This window comes from Sparus aurata, chromosome 15, assembly GCF_900880675.1.
Source record: "Sparus aurata chromosome 15, fSpaAur1.1, whole genome shotgun sequence".
NCBI classification, from domain to species: Eukaryota; Metazoa; Chordata; class Actinopteri; order Spariformes; family Sparidae; genus Sparus; species Sparus aurata.
This window is the reverse complement of record NC_044201.1, coordinates 17,649,355-17,673,167: the sequence shown is the minus strand read 5'-3', so window position 1 is coordinate 17,673,167 and position 23,813 is coordinate 17,649,355. Positions and strand designations below refer to the sequence as shown.

Sequence of the window (23,813 nt, the reverse complement as noted above, 5' to 3'; positions counted from 1 at the left end):
ATGATTATTATTTCTTTCAAGGCCCCAACCTGTTATTAGAGCTTTAAAATAAAGCCTGCTTTATGGGATCTGTGTGGGTGGAGGGCAGGACGAGCGGGCGCATGCGGTGTCTGTGTGTAAACATCTGTGTGTGTATGTATGTGTATACTGCATGTATGTGTGTGTGTGTATTTTTGCATGGGAGCAGTTAAAAAAAAAAAAAAAAAAAAGACAAGGTAGCAAGGTGGACCTCCGTGCTGCTGGTCTGTTGTTGTGACCACTGACCGACTCCAAACGGTCTCGCAGTTCAGTTTAAAATAATACGTTTCAAACAAAGTCAAATGTACAGCGTACGTATATGTGAATAATTTAACCGCAAACAAAACTAATAATTCACCAAAACACAGTTGTTTAGAGCGGCTTTAAAATCTAGCTTGCAAAGCTTTCATTTTTGTTTCTTTACTTGTTTAAATTTTTGTCTGTTCTATACGTGTTATTACTTTTATGTTCATACTTGCAAATGCCGATTTGGTACTCGCTTTGCTAATGGACTCTTTTTCCCACAGACTGAGATTGCTCTTGAAAGTGACCGTGTGCATGATGGACGAGGGCGAAATGAATGCAAGATGTTTTCTCAAACGTTTTCTGCAACCACTTTAATGTGAAATTATATCAATTTTTTTGTCCGTCAACGCAGCTCTTTACGAAAAAACTGCAACAAACATTGGCTCGGGAGAGTTCGACTGTTATCAGAATTCCTCACAATAGCACATGGCGTACACACAGCTGATGTCGTCCATATTTCATGCTGCTGGAGACAAGTCAGTTGGAAGCGTTCTAAGGCACCAACAACCGGGGGCCAAACAACCAAAGCAGCCCATCGAGCTCGTCGGGGAGTCTGTGGTGGACATAGGGAAATATTATCTATAAAACACACTAAGTCCACTGGCTCCTCTGAACTCCAATGAGAGCGAATCAATCACTGAGCCAGAGTCATTACTCATCTGGTCACTGCATTTTCTCTCTCTTTATTGCTCGACTGAAAACATACACAGTTTAAATCCCAGCTATTGCCGGTGTGTTTTTCTCTGTTAATCCACCCGTCATCTCTGCCAGGCATTTTCGACTCCCAGCTGGTCCGGCCGTCTCCGCTGCTTCTGACTTTTACAACCCGCCTTTAATGAGCTCCCGTCTTGCAACACACTCGACTGCCCGCGTACTCAAATATACACCAGTCACAGGAAAACATGCCAACTCAGGCGTGCAGACTTCCATAGCTGTAACATGCAAATAAACAGTGACGCCCACCCTGCATGAACAGACACACACACGTACACACACAAACGTTAATAAATATAAACTTTACACTCCATCCAGCCTTCACTGCGCTGCTGTCTAGCCCCTTTTTAGCCCTGACAGGCTCAAGGTGTTGCTGCTTTTCACTGGTATTTTCTTGCATCTTGGGCCAAAGTCGATTCAAAGCCAAACCATGTACGATTCTGACCAAAGAGGGCAAGACTGCCAGAGTAAACTTCCCTACATGACTTTTATTTAAATGTCAAAAGAATCATAATGGATTGTGTGCAAAGCCTGCTCTTTAAACTACGGCTTCATAGACCAAGTTATCCAGTAGTTGCTCTCACAATATCATCGCACAATCTCTTCCTCCTGTTTCCTATTTTGCACACTCATTAAGTTTGTGAAAGACAATATAAGATGTGACAGACAAAACCAAGTGATGACTATCTGGATTTCTTTTGGTAAAAACAACGATTCGGCAGGACACAAATTAAAAACAGATGACATGCTGCAAATTAGCATTGCTGTAGAGATGCATTTTTCCGTTTGTTAAGCTTTGCACATTCATATGGCACCAGGTAGTAGGGAAGTGTATCCCAGCTCTGAGATAAGCACAGTGAGGTCATGAAGCTTATTGATGGACACTTATTCTAATACATTCAGAGCAATATTCAGAGCTCGTTGGACTCCATGAACAAGTCCATTAAGTGCCTATTTCATTGTTCTAATAAGTCCGCCTGTCACGGTGTTTTTAACCAATCCTTGGTGGACGAAATCTGCCAGCTACAGTCTTTATTTCAGCCAGCAAAATTGCTGATTGCCAGCTAGAAATTAGATGCTGTTTTTGTCTGCTTGTGTCTGAAATCAAAGATCCCTAAAGCTCGACAGACACAGCAACGAGGATAAGGGTGCTGTTATTCACTGTCATCTGATTGTAATGCTGTTTGCCTTATTCCACTTATCTGTTCTTGATCGTATGAAGAGATAAAATAAAACCAAAGCACCTCCATGTGTTTGTGACAGGATGTCCTCATTAATCATGTATGCTGTGCGGTCTTATTTGGCAGAAAATACGTCACAAAAGTAAACAGTTGACAACTGGTAAATACCTCAGGTATTTCAGAGCCATGTGTCATTTCCTAATTAGATTTTTACTGGAACAAGAATTTTATTTTGTTGACAGGAACTAAAGGAATAACTTCTGCGTCATCTCTAGGAGGTAGAAACAGAAGTTTTGCAATTTATAGTAAAGTACACAAACCCAAGAAACCCTACAAACAGCCTTTTATGGTTTTGAATACACGTTTTTATCTTTGCATCTTTGATATAAGCTGAATATTGTCAGCGAATGTGAAGAGTCATGCTCTCAGGGCCTTTCAGGCTACCATCTGTCTCGTTGAGACGTCTAACGCAGCAGATTCCTTCAGCACATGTGTTAAGAATAAGGACCAAAGATGACAGGAAAGTTTGCTTCAGACTTTGGATGCATCATCACCAACAGACCGACACTATGTCCTTGGCCTACTGCTGCTCCTCTCCCAGAATGCATCACTGTTGGAGTCCAGGGCAAGCTATGGCAACTGGCCCGCTGGGTTGGTGTGTCCTTGGCGCAGGGGAGGCTCCACTTAACAGGGCTGACACTTTAAACATTAACTGCTGGCCTGTAAAGCAGCGCCTGGCGAAGAATGTACAGCCAAACACACACATACGCAAAACCCACCCCAAAAAGAAACCTTGAAAAGCAACATACACATAAAACACACACATGTCGGCAGCAGTGTGGAAACACACACACACACACACGGCAGCCAGTCAGTCGTAGCAGTGCTGAGTCATGTCAGCTTTGGAGGAGAGTTAGCGACAGGAGTAACCGATCTGCTGTCATCCACGCTGAAATAAGACCTTCTGTCCCCGTGCAGGAAATAGGCTGCGTTTTCCTCTCCAAAACCTGTTAGAGTGGAAGCCGACAAAACCTCTCATGAGTGTGTGTAAGAGAGAGAGGGAGAGTGAGCGAGTCAGCTTGCTGCCAGTGTGCTTGGCGTGTCCCCCTGCGGCCGATTAGCCTCTCACGCGAGCCTCTGCGAGATGGATTCAGGCATTTCATCAATTTGCAGCAAACGTCCCTGTGGCTCAGTAAAAAACTGCGACGAATAGGAAAAACATATTTCTTGGAAAGGGTTCATCATTGTGTGATGACAGGACTCTGAAATTCCGCTGCTTATGGCCTGTCAGAGACTCACACACGAGGCATGAACAAGGGATTACACACACACACACACACAAACACACACACTCACATCTATAAAAACAGCCAGACACATAATACAGGCCTTCAAACGAACACACAGCAAACAAATGCACCTCCTATGATGCTTTTGTGTGCATTGGTGTGTGTGTGTGTGTGTGTGTGTGTGTGTGTGTGGTCTCACCTTGGCCAGACACTGGGGGTGTGTCTCATGAAGAGCCAGGCTGGTCAGGTTAGACAGGGTGGTCTCGTCCAGCCACTGAGGTCGTCTCTTCTTCTTCTCCTCCTCCTCCTGCAGCCTCCTCAGGACCCCCTCCAGAGCCAGCTCCCTCACCTCATACTGCGGACACCACAGCAGACACTGAAGGAGCTGGCCCGAGAGCTGAGAGCCTCCCCAGAGGTCAGGGATCTCCACACTGGCGCTTAGGGCCAACCGGGCCAGGCTGAGCAGGTACTGGGTGCTGCCGGGCCCCAGGGCAGAGGAGGAATCGTCGGAGCTGACGAGGTCGGAGGCCATCAGGATGGACAGAGCTTCCTGACGGAGATCACCGACTTCTGAATCTGACAAACACATGAAGCATCATGTTAGCTGACGATGAGGAGCAATCTTGCAACTGATTATTGTAACTCAGCGGTACGAGTGTGGAATGAAAACACAAACATCCACATTTAACTTATATTGAAGACTTTAAATTGCAAACGACACCGATATGATTTAATATTAGCCATGTTATCTTAGCATTTCTCTGTTGATATCATACAGCTTTGTGTTGGTTTACAGTGACCCTTCCTCTAAGGGGATGAATGGACCCAAAGCATGGCAGCAAAAATGCCCCCACATCATAACAGAGCCACTGTTCTGTTTCTCCAATCATTCATTCAGGTTTTTCTTGTCACGCGTGTTGGTAAAAGTCACAGATGCACTGGTTTAGATGGTAACCATTTTCTGAATACCTCCAACATGGCTCATATCTGAAATGAATCCTGTTACATTAAGGCAAAGATACAGCAGAAGGTCACACAGAGATAATGAGCATTTTGGCCTTCATTGTAGGAAACCTGTACAAAAGAAACCTGTCATTTCTTTAGCATTCACAACTCAGAAAACAAGAAATGACCCAATGCTGATTTATTATGTTGTTGAGAAGGAGGCAGATGGATTATTTTTTTACACAATTATCATTTTTAATGGATTTTGTTTTGTACTTTTTGGGTATCGTATGGACACACTGCTGTCGCAAAGACTAAGAGTAGATCACTTTCAGTTTTCCTTACAGTAAAAACTACCAGCAACACAGTGAGTTTATTCACTAATTTGGCCTATAATGGAGTTGTGATGGCAGAGCATAACGGTGCCAGGCTGACTGGGTGATCATTCATTTTCACCATCATTTTCTGTGAAGAGAGTGTTTTTGGACACAGCGACAGACAACGCAACATTTATAGGGAAGAAACAGGGAACACTCACGGTTTAATTATTCTACAGCCATGTGTAATCAACATTTACTTCATAATGATGTGTTGCCTCAAAAAGGTTGTCTCCTGCCAGTTTAAATAAGCAACATTAGAGAGATGACAGGAAATGAGGGAGAAAGAGATAGGAATGAACCAGGGCCGGCCGTGGTGCCAAATACTGCTCGAGCAGCGCAGCTGGAAGTACTACTGGACAGATGACGACAGCAATGTTACACATTCCCTTTCTGATCAAGGCATCAACAACGGCGCTTTATTTCCTTCTGAATCCAAACGAAGCTTAAACTTTCCTGTTTCCGTTGGGGAATAATTAAGTTGTTGCTCATCTCGACTCTATTAAGCCGTGCCATGTACGTTTAAATATTTCCCGGTGGCTTAACGTCCTCAGAGGTATCCAGTCCAACGTCTCTACAAGCTAAACAAACACACACAGTCCTTTGTGAAGCAAACAGATGCAGACAACAGGCCAGACTGAAGAAGTCAGTGTCCTCTGTTCCTTTCTATTTTCACTTTTATAGGAAAGGCTGCGTCAGTGTCTGTTTGGAAATGCCCATGCTCGTGCCAACCCAGCCACCTGTGAACATACAGCCATGGGGAGTGATGGACACGCAAATAAACACAAGACATGTGCGCACACACACACACAAACACATACGCACACACTTCCTGTGAAATGTAAGTATAATCCAGAGGCAGGGCAACTATAGAGAAACCCAATGCCATTCTAAAGCTGTGCTCCTCCCTACAATGTTGCTCCAAGACTGCACACAGACCCCGCTTTGACAGCCAACTCAATTAGTTTACCACACACACACACACACACACACACACACACACACACACACAGAAAAGCTTATGAAACCCAGTGCAACTCAATCTGGCCCCGCAGTGCCACTCAAAACGTGGCCTGACAAAAGAGCGGGAAATGCCGCATTCCTCCAGAGATGGGCTGGGTTACCGTGGAGAGGGGCCAGGTTACTATGGAACCTGATCCTCAAAGGGGGGTCCAGGGCCAAATAAGCATACCCTAATGGTTATAATGGGGAGGGCAGGGGCACAGTAATGACACCAATGATGAAGGGAGCAGAGAGACGAGGATGACTGAAGGAGAATGTGAGCGTGTCGAAGAGAAAACGGCTGTCTGTCATGGTGGAGCGCAGAAAACACAGAGTGTGTGTGTGTGTGTGTGTGTGAGTGTGTGTGTATGTGCGTGTGCGTCTCAAGGGTTGTGGAAACAGCATGCTACATTAGCTCGTCACACTGTAATGCTATGATCCTGATTCATACCTGACTTGTACACAAAGACACACACACACAAATCATTCTACACTCTACCTCCACTCTAAAGGGAAGCGAAAAAAGAAGGGATGAGGACCTGAAGTACTTTCTGACGACTGACTGAAAATGCACTTAATAAAGAGCGAAAGAAAATGAAAGGCAGAAAGAGAGAAAGACAGAAGAAAAAAACATAAATGTGAAAAAAAACAAGACAGAAAAAGAGCAATCGGGGGAGCAAATAGAGAGAAAGAAAAAGGAAAAACATCATTAGTCAGGATGCAAAGCTGTTTTTTATGATGGCCTTTATTAAAATAAAGTGTGCAGAGGAGGAGGAGGAAGAGGAGGGGGCAGTCAGGCATTCCCTCAGCTAATGAAAGGCGTTCCTGTAAGGGCCGTTTCAATGTGATTTTTCATGTCTGATCATAAACAGCCATTGTTCCGCCACAGCTGTGTTTATTTAAATCTCTGTCTACAACACTTGTGTCTCTTTATGCCGCTCGAGTGCAAACCTGCAGCTGGACTGTGGCCTGGCTCCATTACGTTTTGATTACTATTTGATATTTTGGGATACGCTGGGATGAGGCCTGGCTCAGTGGATTACAGTGTGATCAAAGCATTTAGATCGTTCACACCCGCGTGTTAATATATAAAGTGCAGGTCTCGGTGCAGTTTATGTGTACTGATCTAAAAGATGTTTCATATACTGCTACAACTGAAATTTTGGATGGCTGACTTCTGTCTAGCCACATTTAACTAGTTCAATACTTATGTGGTCTATAATTGCAATAAATATATGGTTTCATTCACTATTGATTAATATGTCTATTGTTTTTTCAGTCAATCCACAAATCATTTAATCAGTGAATAATGCAAAACATCTTAACAATTGGATTTTTTGTCTTGTCAACAGTCTAGAATGAAAGAATTCTCAGTATACTATCAAAAACAAATTGCACATTTTTCACCAATAATCAAAATAACTGCCAAATGAATTACCCGTTATGCACCGAATTGATTGATAGACACATTAAATCATCTACGCTTCGGTGTATGAACAAATAGCCATTGGAATAATGACAACAATGACAGTCTCAACAAAAGATTGTATGACAAAACTCTAAAAGCCTGAGAAAAGAAGCTGCTCTGTGAATTTCCATCTACACAGGCATGCTAATGTCACCAGGTCATGGCTGATTCTGTCAAGTCTCATGTTTCTGTACAAAAATAAGACAAAATTATTTATGTGTACTTTGCATAGTACTTTGGCATCGTATAGGAAACATTTTCAGTTCCACAAAGTGAGAAAATAGAGAAACTGATACATGTAATCCAGTGAAATTGCAAGTTGTCCACCTTCTGTTGAGTACAAACACAAATATTCATCAGGTTGACTCTGAAGCCTTCCTGGAATCAAAACATGGACAGAAGTCAGACCTGGTTATGGTCAGTGGTTATTCTGATTTCCACGGTGCAGTTGTCTTGTGTTAGTCCAGAAACCTGAGACTTGAGAGAATCAGCCATGACCTGGTGTCATTAGCGTGCCGGTGTAGATGAAAATACAGTAGAGGAACTAAAGCACGTTGGAAATGTATGAAGATAACCCAACAAACATTCAAATAAAATGTGGGAAAATGAAAACACTCCCAATAAAAGTATTGCTTTAGAGAACTAGATTCACTTCAATCATATGTTTTAAATGGGTAGATTGGGTCATCATAGCAGTGGTACAAGTACAAATACAAACAATTATGAGGGCAAATATAGAAATAAGGGAGATTTGAGCAAACCTGAGTGGGGATTTATGTCTGAGCAGGAGAAAGGAACACATGTGATGGCCTGTTTTACAGCATAGGTCAAATATTTAAACTAAATAAAACCACAACATCTGTTTTAAATAAACCTGGTCCAACCTCACTGTTCAAGGTAAGATGGGTCCTGAACTGCATTTGGATGGCGGTTGGAGGAGTCAGCACTTTGTAATCCAAACTGAAGTGTGACTGAGCAGCCCAGTCCACTCCAATAACACCAACAATTTTAGCACCGGGCTTTTGAAGAAGTGTCAGTGGGAAACAGACGCAGAGTGAATGAACATGTGTGATGTTTGAACATTTTACGCAATGCTCGAGCACAGATGATGACGGTAAACGCAAGAGTGCTTGTGTGTTGTATTGAGTAAATGAGGAGTTCAGAATGTACAGATGAACCACAAGTACACGATTGGCTGAATGTTTACTTGGGTGTAGGTGTGTGTGAGTGTGACCACAGCTCACTTAAAGCTGCCGGCAAAGACGCTTTGCTGTGTCAAGCTAGAACTATGGCTAGACGCTTGCACGTGCTCTCGCAGTGAGCACACAGCTGGATTTCACATCAGCTTCCACCGTCATTACCCAAACTGTGAAAAACAAACCCCAGACGCTACGTGTGTGTGTGTGTGTGTGTGCATCTGACAGTGTGAGAGCGCTGACCTCCTTCTCATGCTGATTGAGCTTTACAATTTGCTGAGGTCCCTCCCCTCTAATTACCCTAAAAAGCTCTGTCCTTACATATACACGGGTGTGTTTGTGGGCTGCTTATTGGCCTAAAAGTGTCTAAGTGTTATAAATAACAGCAAGCTAGAAAATGACAACTGTGTCCATCCACCACAGTCGATGGTAGATTTACAATTTCTCGAGGAAGTTTAACTACTTCAAAAGGCGCAATTTTCTGCCCAATAAGATTACTTGATAACTCTCCATTGATGTATTATCCAAAATATTTAAACAATGTTCAAACCCAGAGAAATCCATGATTGTAATCAAGGTAAACGTGTGTTTCATTTGGTCAGCTTTTGCTTTAACTTCCGGGATAGAGTCAGAGCGAGGAGTGGAGTGACATGAGTAACACTTTAAAACATCCCCTTGTCTGCCAACATTTCTGCCTGAGTCACAGATAGACTTCTCTCAGCAATGGTTGTTTACCAGTGAGGACAAAAATTCCCATGATGCCGCGCTACTTACGTCTATTGTTTTGTTTTGATTGAAGACCCCCTTGTGGTAGAAATTACGTAGAAATTGCATGTGTCTAACTACTAAGAATTTATGGAGAAAACTAACAATTTTAAGGCACAAATGTTTTTTATTGTTGCCTTCTTGGGTGTAAACTGCGACCTTTTGGCGGTCCCAGCCCCCAGGTTTGGAGTCATGGCTCTGAAGGGTGTCACGTGGGAACAGGACGGTCGTATTTCAAAGATGGAAGAGGAAAAGTTCTTCTCTTGGCGCGGTTTGTGCATAATTCCACAGAAAAAAAAGCACAAAGTTAAATGGGGGCGAGTATCCAAATATGGAACTAGATGGCTAACCGAGTTGTCATGAGCATCAATCTCATGTGCTAAAGTTTCTAGCAGCCTAATTATGGTAACACGCTTTTCTTTGTACTAAGACGGATTGAATTTAAAGGATGAGTTTGGATAATTTTTTTGTCAATCACATGGTGTAAGTAGGCTGAGAGCGTTTAAGGACGCTGTTTGAGTCTTCTTTTCCATACTTATGATGAAGATGAAGCTAAGTAGACTCTAAAGTAGACTCAAACCTGGGATATCCTGGAACCCTCACAATCATATTGAAATACCTCTCCTCATTAGACTTCATAAAATATTCTAAATACTGCTTTGTTTACATCTGTGTTTGCAAGCTTACAGTCTTCTTCCTCCCCACCTTTCCTGGGGCTTGATGTGTTTCTTTACAAACTAACGCTTTATCAAATTGACGGGAATAGTGACTCATCATAGTTGACCATCAGCATCTGTTATCACACTGATGGAAAGGCATTAAATTCGAGCAAATTCTTCCCTCTCTATTTGTGTCTGCCTTCTTTCCTCTGCTTTCCACACACAGAACCTCTCAGTTCTTTTTTACTGGCATGGCAGGAAAGCAAAGAAACAGAAGACTGGCGGAGGTAAAGATGAAGCAATGGACAGTGGGGGCTTTTTTTATGAGTCCGCATGGATCAAAGGGCTGGGGCGCAGAAATTTGTGTGAGCGCGCACACACACACACACACACACACACACACACACAAAGACTTGTGTTCAGAGCCGAGAGGAACTGGCTGGTAAATGCAAAGTTCCTACTTAACGTGGGGTGCCAGTTAAAAGGGAAAAAAAGAGAAGTAATATTGAAAAAGCCAATTGTTCACCTCCTTTACCCCAGTGCCAGGCACTCTTATTAAGAGCCTCCTGCTTTCATATGAACTTGCCCAACCTGCGGCTCCTTCACTCAACATCTGAAAAGAGCAATTACACAAGAGGAAAAGGGTGAGGGATTGGAAATACGAAGTAGAAAGACAGACCAGTGGAGGACTCTCACACCAGCAGAGAGGGGGTAAGAAATGAAGCCAAAGACAGACTTATGATAATAATAGAGAGGCATTAGAGGTGTGTGAGCTGGAGGGAGCTTATTTAGTTATGTAAGGAGCAGAGCCAAGTCGGGCCAGGCCGGCTCCTCCATCTACAGGCTTGTTTTGAGAAATCCTCTCCATTTCCACTGTCAAGACCAACATGTGTTCAGCACATGGCCGACCGAAAACATAAGTGCCTCCCCCGCCTCTCCCTTTTTTTTCCCTCTCTGTACAGCACTCCAACATAAACTGGGTTATAGGCACAATCCCACCATCTGTCAGAGATCGCTCGCCATCGGTTTCACATTCCTCCACCGCGGAGACCCCCGCCGGCCTGCGCACATGTGCACACAACCACACCACGTACTCAGATGCACACACACATGCACCGCACACACCGGGGGGCTTCTCTGAACTACCCGAGACATGAAGCTGTCTTCTGTCAACAATCAGTCTAAATGGAGAGCGCAGCGGACAGCCTCGCCAGCAAACGTTGCGGGGTCGCCTGTTCAGACGCAGATAGTACAAGTTCGCAGCAAATGGAGGGAACACAGTTGCTGTTTACTGAGCAGATAAACTCCCCAGCAACTGGCGGTCATCAGCAAAAGACCGGCTAAATCACAACCGTGAATGAGAACAAACGTTTTTCAAGCCACGCTTAAGAACAAAAGCGTTCTAGTATTCTCCACTCAAAATGAGACTTCAATATTAGAGCTGTAACTTCTTTCATTATCAATTATTCTGCCTCATTTTTTTTATGGAATTAATCGTTTAGACAATAAAATGTGAGAAATGCTCATCACAATTTCCCATGGTGCATAGAGTTTTCAAATGGCTTCTTTTGTCCAACCAACAGTCCCAAAGACTGTTCTTCAGCCATCATACATGACAAAGATGGTTATGGTGATTTAACAGTACCTGTCATGGCCCTTTTCAATGTGATGGCAGAAAAAACAGACAGAAAACAGAAATATCACATCTCTTTGGGTGTTTCGACATGTTCCTGTTCGGTGTGGTTCACATGAACTCTGGTGTGTGGCTGTTGGTTCAGTTTGTTTGGACTCGCACAAAAAGTATCTGTCGGTTGTTTAGTCTGCACCTGATTTTGACCGAAACCGCCTAAAAAGGCGGCTCTAGGTCTGCTTCCGGGTGAATTCTGTTGTGGTTTGTCTGTGGTGTGAAAGCAAAACAGACCAATCACATGCTTTTATGTTGGATCATGTGTGATTACCTTCGCCAAGGAGGCTGTGTTTTCACCCGTGTCCGTTTGTTGGTTGGTTGCTTTGTCAGCTGGATTACACAAAAACTGCAATAGATTGCCCTGAAACTTGGATAGAGGACTCTTTTTGCCGTTTGCCTTCATTTCTCAGGAAATGATGCAGAGATCTTAATTAAAACAATCAGGTGTATTTCGGTGGCTGGTATCACCTTAAATGGTCAAAAAAAATTATCTTAAGCCATCTGTCTGGCCTGTATACATTATAGTTATGCAAGTTCATCTGGTAACCATGTCATACAAGTAAACATCACCTAATGGGTGCAGGAATGCTCCCTGATATTTGAGAACGTGAAATAAGAGTTGCATTTGTGGGCTGCTCTGTGTATTTTGACAATCACGCAATAAAACGTGAGTCAAATTAAGTGACCCGACAGAAACTCACCATCCAGAAGACTGATCTTGGGCCCACACAGGCACACCAACACATCCAGAAAGGCTCCTCTGGTCACCACACAGCCATTCTGTCTGAAATGGGAGCAAAAAAATGTTCTGTATCTTGCTCAAGGACACTTACTTGAGCCTGGGAATCGAACCATGTCCTACCGACTGATGGACAACCCAGTCTACCTCCTGAGCTGTATTTACTGGACTTGAAAAAGCTATGAGAGTAAGTTTCAGCAGCTAATCTTCTCATTCAAGAAGCTGGAAGCAGAAATGTCCAGTTATATTTAATAAAAGAAGAAGAAATTAATTGAAAATAGTAACTGTGGCTGCACATGTTTTGGAATATTATAGAATGTTAATGAGTTATTGAGAGGTTTGGGACTGTGCATAGTTCTTCTTATGGTTTGCGTTTGGGTTTTATTTAATGGGACATTAAGTTTTTTCACAGAATGACAACGTACATGATGGTATTAAAAAAATGTATTGCATGATTTTATTTGAGCATTTGTTTGGTTTTGACTTTGTGGAATATTTATTTTATCGATCTAATTTTAATTGTCTAAATCTCATTGTTACAGATGGCATCTTGGACGCATTCCCGGTCAATTAAATATTTGACGATTAAAAAAGTAAAAAGATATAAAATAATACATTTATTGACTATTGATTACAGCATTAATCCTGTTTGTGCATGTGGATGTGATCATACAGAGTCTCTCCAAACAAAAAGTCAGTGTATTTCTGTGTCAACAACTGCAGAATAGGACATTGATGTCTGTTTGTTTGGGTGTGTTTTTATTACTAGTGAATCCTAAAAGCCTGAATCCTTAATGTGTGAGACCATCACATGAGACGCCTGCAAGCTGTTCAAACATAGATTTGATTAATACACACACATAAACAGGCAGAGGCTTGAACAGAGGAGCCAGTTGTAATTATTATCTCCCTATTAGTAGACATATTAATTGATTTATCGTGCATCCTACGAGTGCTAGGTTTCACAATAGTCATCATGCGGAATTACTGTTGTTATTATTAGTGGACGATGACATTAATGTGTTATATCTGCCTATGGCCTGGTGTGCGAGTGGAGCAGCATGTGTGGGCGAAGTGAAGTGTGCGAGTGTGTTCAGTTTATATGTGCGTTCAATCGAGGGTATGACCACAGCACTGCGAAAGCCCGCAAGTGTGTGTGTGTGTGTGTGTGTGAAAACAAGAGAGACAGTGTGTGAGCTTGACGTCATGTTTTCATCACTCAGATATTAATAAGACGCACACCCCCCCATACAAAATCCCCAACACACTTAACGTACACACAAATACACAACACAACACACGTGATGGAGCATGAGAAGAGGGCTGGGGGAGTGTGTGTGTGGCTTAAGTGAGAACAGATTTGGGCAGGGACGAGTCCTGTGAAGTGGGTTGACTGTGTTTATGTGTGTATGAATGGGGAGGTAACGTTATAAAATAGGCTGTCAGGAGTTGAATCATTAGATCACAATCCAAACGATACACTGGAGAGGTTCTGATGTGCCACCGCAAAGCCAAAGTCAACTGCAGCGATCTACACGAGCATCTGCAGTCATCGTTATGCCATTGACACCCTCCTGGAGGTACAAAAAGTCCAAAATGACACAGCGCAGAGATGGTGTGAGGCCAAAACCAAACACTGACTCAGAGCAGACGAACAATGCATTCCATCCTTTCTGGAAGGTGGCCGCTTCAAATTAGTGGTGTTCTGGAGGAGAGAGGAGGTTTTCTTTTTCCAAAAACAGAGATCCTCTGACCTGTGTTGTCCTTAGATCTGGGCACTGGGCTCCGTGGTGCTGCATGATCAAACAGACAGACGAAGGGCACGCTCTGCTGAGCAAGAATTCACCTCGTCATCTTAATAAAGGCTCATCAGTGTAACCAAGCGAAGCTAGCAGGGCTAGTGTTGCTAACCCAGCGACCCTGTCTTATCTGCTACAGGCCGCGGCACAGGGAGAGACTGGAGACCCAGGCCTGACCTCAGCCAGGCAGGAGGGGGCCCACCAGGTAATCTGTGCCCCATCTTGAGGCCTCGATCTTGGGTGAGAGGGCCAGAGATAGAGGGGGTTGAGGGGGAAAGGGGGGGAGGAGGGCTGCGGATAGGACAGCAGGCGGTCTCTTTGAAATGGAAGCCCGGGCAGGACATGAAGCGGACACGGCCAGGGAGGGGATGAACGGTGAGACAAGGCGCTATTCTTCTGCAGAATCAGTTGGAAGAGCGGGAGGGATGCTTATCTGTGCGTGCATGCATGCATGCATGTGTGCGTGTGCGTGTGTCTAGGATTACCGAGAGGCGAGCCACATACGCTGACAGAGGGCGTCGCTGATGCCATTTCCTGCTGGCAGGGGTCTGTGTGAGTCAGTCTGGTAGGAGCGGAGCAGAAACAGCACCTGCATACACACAAATACACACTGTTGAATTGATGCACACGTGGGAACTGTCATCTTTTATATTCATATACGAGGGGGGGGTCAGTCCCACCGACTGAAATTTTGTTTTGCAAAGTCATCCACTAAAAAAGGGAGAGGTCCCGTATTCATAACCTGCATAAAAGTGAAGCCATGGACATAAACCTGGGGCATGTTAAAGGCATAACAGCAAAAAGGGACTTGGTTCAGCTGGGCCAAAGCCTTTCAGGTTATAGTCTGCACCTTGCTCAATATATTATATCAAGAGTGAGGCAACAGTTTAAACAGTTTAGTAACATTTAGAATCTGCATTAATAATGAAATATGTGAGTATGTGACTGATTCAGCTCAGTCAGTGATTAACTGATGGGACTATTTGCATGTTTGCTTCACAGTAATTACACCTGGCAGCATGTCACAACATTGGGCAGAGAGAAATCTTGTTAGTTTTTACAAGACAAAAAACCCAGTCAGTCACAATCTGGTGCTAATGTTAAAAAAAAAAAAAAAAACCCACACCAGGCTGAAGTTAATTTAACCACATGGACACATGTTTTACCCAACTGAGTCTGTATCAACTAAAAGCCAATTTAAAGTTAAAAAGGTTTTTTTCCATCAACATGTGAAGTTTTTCTCACTCGAATCGAGGGTCTAAGGACAGAGGATGTTGTTCACTGTACAAATTGTAAAGCCCATTGAGGCAATGTGATTGTGAATTTGGGCTATATAAATAAAATTGATCTGATTTGATTTGAAAGTTTGTATTGATGAAAACTATACAAAAATGGCTGTGATCTGACACAAATTTCTTGGAGAAACCCTAATTTGTAATCATACAAGTGTACGGGCTGGGCAATTCATCAATATTATATCATTATTATCCTGATATAAAACTATATATCAGTTTAGATTTTGGATATGATATAAGTGTTGTCTTTTCCTGGTATTAAAGGCTCTATTGCATGAAGTGATGTAATTTTTTGGGACTTACAAGACTCTTTTACTTGTTCTAAAACTAGCTTTTACTCACTTAGGGTCCAGTCCCAGCGAGACAACTCTTTCGAAACATGATGACACCAAAACCATTGTTCTACAATACGGTGCACCTAGTAGGTGGTACTCTCCATTCTCTTAGTTTTTAGAAGTTGAAATATGCTCAACTTTTCATGACAAGGCGTAGAGTTGTGCCACCTTTCTGATTAATTACATATGATGGCTGGATGCGAACACCAACCCTGCTCCACAGGTTGTTCTACCCAAAATAAGCTTCTCCAAGGCTTCCAAGTCTTTGAGCAGACTGTGCCCGCAATGACGAGTGTCTGTGTGATCGTCCCCTTGGTCATTATGTCCACATTACTGATGCTTATTCATAAATAAATATTTATCTCATTGTGTCACTATTTTTGGGAAAGGGCCAGTGGTCATCTAATATTATCACATTATCAGTATTGAGGTATATAGTTAAAAAATAGCAATATTTGTTTGTTTTTTTGCCCAGTCATTGCATTTATGAAGACAAAATATCAAAATAAATGTATTGTACTGTTATAGAGCCTAAGAATATTGCATCATTATCTTAAGGTCATATTGCCCAGCCCTAACTCTATTAACAATCTTGAGTAACGACTAATGCAGAGTGAAGCAAGAGGTTGAAATTTTACTGAATTACAGTTTGTACCTATGTGAGTAAATATGTTGTTAAAAGTGATTTCCAAGTTTTTCTTGAGACTGATGCAGTCTACATGGTCAATCAGTCTTGGCCAGTCTTGACAGAGTCTCACCAAAATCGATCGATTCAGACACAAAACATGTTGAGTCAAATAGCCAGAGGCATGTTAATACTACACAGTAATCTCAACAACTGATGGGCACTGGGAAGTATTCTTTAACCATACAATAAACACGCTACCCCCCTCTAGATAACCATCCTTCCTGTCACTTGACCTCCGACCCCTGTGGTGCAAACACTGATCTGATACTTAAACACCTGCAGTAACTGTGCTGTAAGTAATGGTGACGGAAAAACGTTCAAGAATTCTCAAAAAGTTTCCCACTGAACATCAAATCATTCCTCTCATTGTGGCTGATGTGACAGAGTGCGACTGAGCCAGTTTGTAGCAGGTGGACTGGTGGTTGGGAGTGTTCAGAGGCCAGGACACAGGCTGGCTGGATGGCTGGCTGGCTGGGGTGTGTATTCTGGGCCTTGGTAAGTATACTCTTTAAGCCGGGGCCATGGCCACAGACCAGTAGGAAGCCATTCATTACGCTATGCAGGGAAGGAAACGTGGGGAAAAACCAGGCCGACCACGTTGCACCAAACCTGGCCACTGAGCTCTGGCCTGCCCCTTCTCTTCTCCCTGCAGTCTCCACGCCCAGGCAACACCCACTGGCTCGTACGAACAGCTTCCACACCCCTGGGTCCCTCTAGCTGTCACTCTGAGGGCTTTTCCACCTAAATAGAGCCAGTGCTGGAACCGACTGCCGGACCAAATATTGAATCTTTCCAAGTGATTCCACTGTCAAAGAACTGGTTCTAGAGAATCAGTCACAGTTGAACTGCTCCCTGCAAATATTCGCTAAGCTTCTTATTGACTTTCTTAAATCTCACGTGATGGAAAAATCCAAGAATATGTCTCCAGTTTCGGTGTTGGCTCCAACCGGTTTTGGTACATTCCCAGGTCACGGCTCACCTGTCGAGAACCTTAATCTGCAAATGTACACGTTTGACCAATTGACCCAATGATCTTTTGGTGCATCTTCTGTTTGACAAGGGAATAGCCAATGATTCTAGCAGTGACCCATCACCCTGTTCATTCAACACAGTCCTACAAGACTAGAATAGTCCTGATTACTTACATTGGACCGGTGACATCACATCTGTTTCAATTCTGAGCGTGGAGAAATTTTGTTGGACTGGCAACAAGTCTTGCAAAACTCAAAGCAGCAAAATCAGCCACATTCTGGCCTCTTCTACTGGCTGAAGCACAACCAAAGATGACATTTTGAGGGAAGGGTAATGTCACCATATAAACACAACCAACATCACATGCAATCAAAGGACTCACAGTGAGTAGTGAGGAAAATGAGAAAGGTTAACTTAAGGAAGAAAAAAAAAAAAAATCTAGCAGCCTTGGATGGCAGCCTAATATGAAGTAATTTTGACTTGGTGGTCAATCATCTGACCTGGCATTTAAACTCAACTACAATCATGTTTGAGGTGACGTGGACGTTTCTGGCTTCTCCTCAGAGTTGTCTTACTCAGATGTTTTTGCTCACAGGCTGTTGAAACCTGCGACGCAAAGTAGATACTTAGTGGTTGTTGGCATGCGTTGTGTTGATTGCCTTGTGTTCGCTATTACATCCACTTATGTAAATTAGTTGACTCATTCAGAAGCACATGGTGGCTCATCAAAAGGTTGCCAGCACTGGTTCCAGTGTTGGTGCCCTATGTCTTCATTCGTCCTCCCCCTCCACAGCTACACCTCATCCACCGGGCTGGGAAGTCCCTGCATGGGAGGCTCAACCGGCTCAATCCAGCCCGGCATGGAGAAAACCGAATATTTATAGAAAATGCTGCCTCCCTGTTCCTCCTCTCAAAGACAGAGCACAGAACTACACCCCATGTGGGAGGAGAAGCTGGAATTGGATTGAGCTCAAATGAATGGGAGATGACAGGACAGCAGCACAGAGACCTGGTGCAGTCCCTGCTTTGTTCATCTAATCTGTCCCTCCTCACATTAAAGATGCTCAGAATATCTACAAGTGAATTTAACTTAAGAAGGTTTGCAGCATGTAATGGTGAACCAGGGGAGTTTCTGTTTACATTCTCATACTCACCCGAGCACATTGTGTGCATCCTCGAGGCATAACAAACATGTAGAATACATTACTTCTCATGAGCCATTCGCAAAGTTTGGAACCTAAATTATTTACATCCATGTTTACTAAAAAAACAAATTTATGTAAGAGTCGACAACCCTGTCCTTACTACATATTGTTAAGAATATAATTCTTTTTTCACAGTTTTTCACAGCTAGTGTACTCAAAAATGCAGTTTTAAAACCTGTTTCCGTTTTTAACCTAACATGCCAGATGGTTGTTCCAAAGAACTATTTGAAAAGGGCGAAGTTTTACAAATCAAATATGTCTATCACAGCTATCATGGGCTCACTTCAAAAAACAGACCAACAGTGGGAATTTGTTGCCCGCGGATCCAGTTATTAAATCAAACTCTTACAGAAGAAAAGAGCAAAATCATCTTTTCCATTGAGAAAAGCTGTGCAATTCTTTGCTTGTCTTACAATGACATATACTCTCCAGTTCTGATATAACTGATGCTATAGCAGATACACTGACCTCTTAAGGAAGCGACAGTGCTGTTTACAAATGAACAGCAGCTTCTCTCACTAGCTGTCACACCTACTTTAATAACTCCTATAGGTGCCGGTAGTTCCTTAAAGGATGCCGATTGGTTCAACCACTCTATGTTAGGCCACAAGCTCATAGATCGAAGCCTGGCAAGATAGATTCACTACATCACATGATTAGGTGATCAAGCAAATCCAGTTACCTCTCAGGGTGGCTGAAAACATTCTTCTGCTGCTGCTGGAAACAGGGTTGATGAAAGCAAGAGTGAAGCTGTGGGCCTTTAAACCAAAACAATAAGCTGAAAGCATTCTGAAAATTCTCTGTGGGTTTGGCAATACAAGCAAAATGTTTCACATTTGATATATTAACTTAATTAATAGAAATATATTCATTAGAGCAGTTTTAATTCCCTATCATCCTGTTTAATTTATGACCAAAGTAGCACAATCGACCCCCCTCTGGAGCTTTCGGGTGCAACTTCAAGGAGCCCAAAAAAAAAAAAAAAACGTGGTGCGGCAGTGCTAAATATGAAAAATATCAAAACGCCTTGTTTTCTGGTGAGACGTTTAACTGCGTGTGTGTGTGTCCCTCTGTCTGAGTGAGTGTGTTGCAACAAGCCTTACTCCTCTTTTGGGCCTGGTAAAAATAGTGGTGGTGGATGTGAGGTCCCTTCAGACTCTGTTATCAGCCTGCCCTGCTGTCCCTCCCACTGCCGCAACCACAGACTGACCACACGCTGCAGCGAGCACGCACGCACACGCACACGCACTCACGCAAACACAAACAGAGCAAGTGCAAGTGCAAATAATTGCACACCAATTCATGGCTCAGTCCAGTAAAACACATGCACAAAGAAACATATAAATCGGCATTCACATAAAACCAGATAGAGGTTAGGCGAAGTGTGGACGCGCCCAATTAGACAAAAAGAGATCCCAATAAAGACGGGCTAAATATAAAAAGACATAAACACACTCTCTTGCTCTATATAGCCATATTCTCGCACAAACAAAGCTTACATATGCACTCTAGACGGTCCTTCACATATGCATATGGACATGGGTGTGACGGTTAAGTATTTTACTAGTGTGTGAGCTGTGTGTCTGTGTGTGCATGCAGGAACTGTTACTGCATCTTTGTCAAAAAGTTACAAGTGGATCTCAACTGACCTTAAGAGAGCTGTTTGTTTTTACCATTATGTCCAAAGACTTGAATGTATTTTTGTACTGGCGACATGAACTGTGTGTGGAAGGGTGACATTCAGTAGCACCTTGTCATCGCTCCTGCTAGTGTCCGCAGGAAAGTATGAGCCACTACAGCAACACCACTTAATCCCATGGGTCAGTTCACCATGAGTTTCTTCATCTTAAAATCTTAAAGTGAAACTCTCGCCAAAATGCAACCAAGGCTTTATTTGTGAAAATATAAAGCCTTGGTTGCATTTTGGCGAGAGTTTCACTTTAACTGAAGTTACGTTATGACAGAACCTCTATACTCAATTTTTCTAGTATTTAACAAGTGACAAAATGCGTCAGTCGAAACAATTCTCAAGCTCTTCTATGTTACTCATAGACTCCGCTACAAGCCTTTCCTCTGACCACAATGAAATATAATCTGGGCAAAATATCTCAGAATGCAGAATGTAGAGTGTACAGTATGCAGTATGCAGTTCTTACTTACTTACTCTTGCAACTTGTAAGACTGGACAAAAACTTAGTTAAGGTATGCGTCTTCAACTCAAGATTCTCTATGGGAATTGTAGAGAAACTGCAAGTGGACAATGCAATTAGGTGCCACTAAGGATTCAAAGCGTTAGAGTATATTTAAATCCATATTATGAATCAGGGCCCGTATTCACAAAGAAACTTAAGGCTAAAAGTAGCTCCTAACAGGCGAATTTAGGAGCAACTCCTAAAAATAATGGGTGTGTCAGTCGTAACTTTAGGACTCATAATTTTGGAAAATAAGAGTTATTCACAAAACATTTTAAACCTAAAAGTAGCACCTAAGTCTGGGAGACCTTCGAAGTAGTCCAGAGGACTCCTAACTCGCTAAGACCTAGTCACAGCTGAATGTTTTGGAGACGCTAAATAACAGGGAATTATTAAAACGATGTTGGATGGAACGTGAAGGGACTGAAGTTGTGGTTGAGTTGGTGAGGGACGCAATAATGTCCCCAACCAACCAAAACAATCCAATAACGCCAGAGTTAAAATGTTTGGCAACACTCCGGTATTTGGCTACGGGGAAAATGCAGCTCTTCGCACGGGACTAGTATTACCTGGGGACCACAAGTGATTTAGAAATTATCCCACGACGTCCGTGTTTCGTGCTGCACATTCGCACAGGATAAGCGAAGTCTGTGTTTTAACTCAAATTTACTGACATTATCCCCTGGGTCGATCGCACCGGAGCCCTTGCTGGAGCAGCACAATGGTTACATATGGATCATTTTTTTATAATAACTGGTGAGCCTGTTGAAAGATGGAAAAATGTTCCTTACCGCATGCTGCCATGCATGTAATCATCTTTCAAGATTTCGCTCTTCTGATGAGCCTCCTGAATTTGCACCCAAAATGCTGTCAAAACTTTCATTTATAATTCCCAACGCAGCCTCCATAATTCTCGACCGGGAAAAAGGCGTGGAAAACACAAAAAACCTTAAGAAAAACAAAAAACGACCCCAAATCACAGAGATGCCGATTCGCACAGGAGTAATATTATCAAATGACCTCTGTGTTTGGTGAAATATGGTAGGTAATTTGCGGTGGAATTTTTACTTTACAAATTACAGAAATGGCCAATTTGCACGGGATTAAGATCACAGACGATCTCTGCAATTATTACAAATTACTGGAGGTCCCCAGGTTATACTAGTCCCGTGCGAATAGGGCTTTTGTCAATCGGAAAAAGTTGCATTCCATCAATACACAAATTGTCTTTGACGCATGTTACAATATACTGGACATTGTTGCGAAATGGCCCGGATCAACACACGATTCCCAAATTTTAATGGAGAGAGGTTTGACGCAGCTTTTCGAGAAAATGCCGCTTTTATTGGCAATTCACAATTCACCGAAGTGTTTTTGTTTTTTGTTTTTTTGGGGGGGGGGATGACTTATTTCTCCTCATAAATACATCTCTTTATCCAATATCTTTTCATAGGCTTTGTCATGGGCATGTAGGCAACTTCCTTATTTTCACTTTATGCATTGCGTAGCCTAAATTACTTTTCAATGGGCTGCCCTGTCACTCAACAACCAATCACCGTTGTCACCGCTGTCACCGTCCTTATAAAATGATGTCATCCATAGCAACAGAGAGTTACTTCTAGTTTAGGAGTTCAATGTTTTCATAACTAAAAGTAGGTCTCAGCGGCTTTGTGAATTACTTTTAAGAAACGACTCCTACATAAAAACTTTTAGTCCAATTTAGGAGTACTCCTAACGTTAAGATAAAAGTCTTTGTGAATACGGGCCCAGATTGATACCACCACCAGGATGACTGTGAATAGTCACTATATTACTGAGTGCAATGACAAAAACAGAAATGAGCCCGAGTAATTTGCAATGTGGAACTCAGTTTAGACCATAGATAAGAATGGTATAAATAGAGCGGCGAGCCCTCAAGTGATGCAACTCTTGATCTATATCCGTAACCACAGTGCATCGCAGACTCCTTTGTGGCTCTGCTAGCTTACATTGTACAACTTCATGGCTAATGTCTGACATGAGCATCAAACACCTGGGATCCCTTTGGATTAGATACATCTCATGTCATACTGAATTCAGGCTGGCTGGGTTTGCAGGCTCACACATTTTTCACTGGTTGAACCCTGAGGGTTTTCTCAGAAAGCTCAGGCAGACCACTGGCCAAAGGCAGCCGTCGTAACAACAGACCAACAGATAATTATTGGAATTGGAAGAGAGGAGGGAAGAATGCATTTGGGAAAAAACACAATCATTATTGCTGCCAGAAGGACGGAGACCGCGATATTCTTAATTCTCAAGCCTCCTTCTCCTTCGTCTCATTTATCCTCTGTTGTGGAAATACACAAAGGATTACATCTGTCGAGTCCTCAAACCACCACCGGCCGCAGCTTTAATACGTCTGGCCTGTACCAAGCGTTGTGGGCCAGGGCTGTTGCTGGCGCGTGTCGAGAGCAGAGTCCGGTGTCGGGTCGGGTTAGTGCCGGTCTATCCGATGGGCTTGTTAAGCTTGATTCTGGTTGTATTCAAAGCGGTTTGGGGCATGCTGGAGTGATTTAAGTGATTCCAGTGTGTTTTAGGACACTTTATCAAAGACAAGGGCCTTACTCAGGCCATCCGGAGGACGTTCATTCAAAATCTGATATTTTGCTGAATCTGAATCTGAATATGTTATTTTAACATGTTATTATCATCCTAAGTTTAATGGAGAACCTGCACCTTGCAAAATGTGGACCAAAGAGTATTTCACCCTCACAAAATACTGCAGTGTCTTTGTCTGTAAAGTCACACAGCATCTAAAATTGCAACATTTCATGGAAAAATCAATTCATTTCAAGGGAGCCATTTACTTCTTTTCCAAATTTCATCAGGGTCAAGGGGTAACGACTAGTGAATTATTTACAAAAGCAGCATAACTAATGAAAAAAACAGGGGCAACTATTCATTAACTACTTCAAGGCCTCTAACACAGTTTGAAAGAAAGG

The 23,813-nt window shown here is 42.8% G+C and overlaps 1 protein-coding gene across 2 annotated transcripts in view; it reads right to left on the bottom strand.

Annotated features, from left to right (window-relative positions):
• Positions 1-23,813, bottom strand: part of thada (THADA armadillo repeat containing) — a 96,208-nt gene that overhangs the window by 18,928 nt on the left and 53,467 nt on the right. For both annotated transcript variants that reach the window (XM_030442585.1, XM_030442586.1), the window contains exons 30-32: positions 14,631-14,734; positions 12,309-12,391; positions 3,708-4,084 (exon numbers count right to left, since the gene is read on the bottom strand). In XM_030442585.1, the coding sequence (XP_030298445.1) occupies positions 3,708-4,084; positions 12,309-12,391; positions 14,631-14,734 (564 nt within the window). The remainder of the gene's footprint in view (positions 1-3,707; positions 4,085-12,308; positions 12,392-14,630; positions 14,735-23,813) is intronic.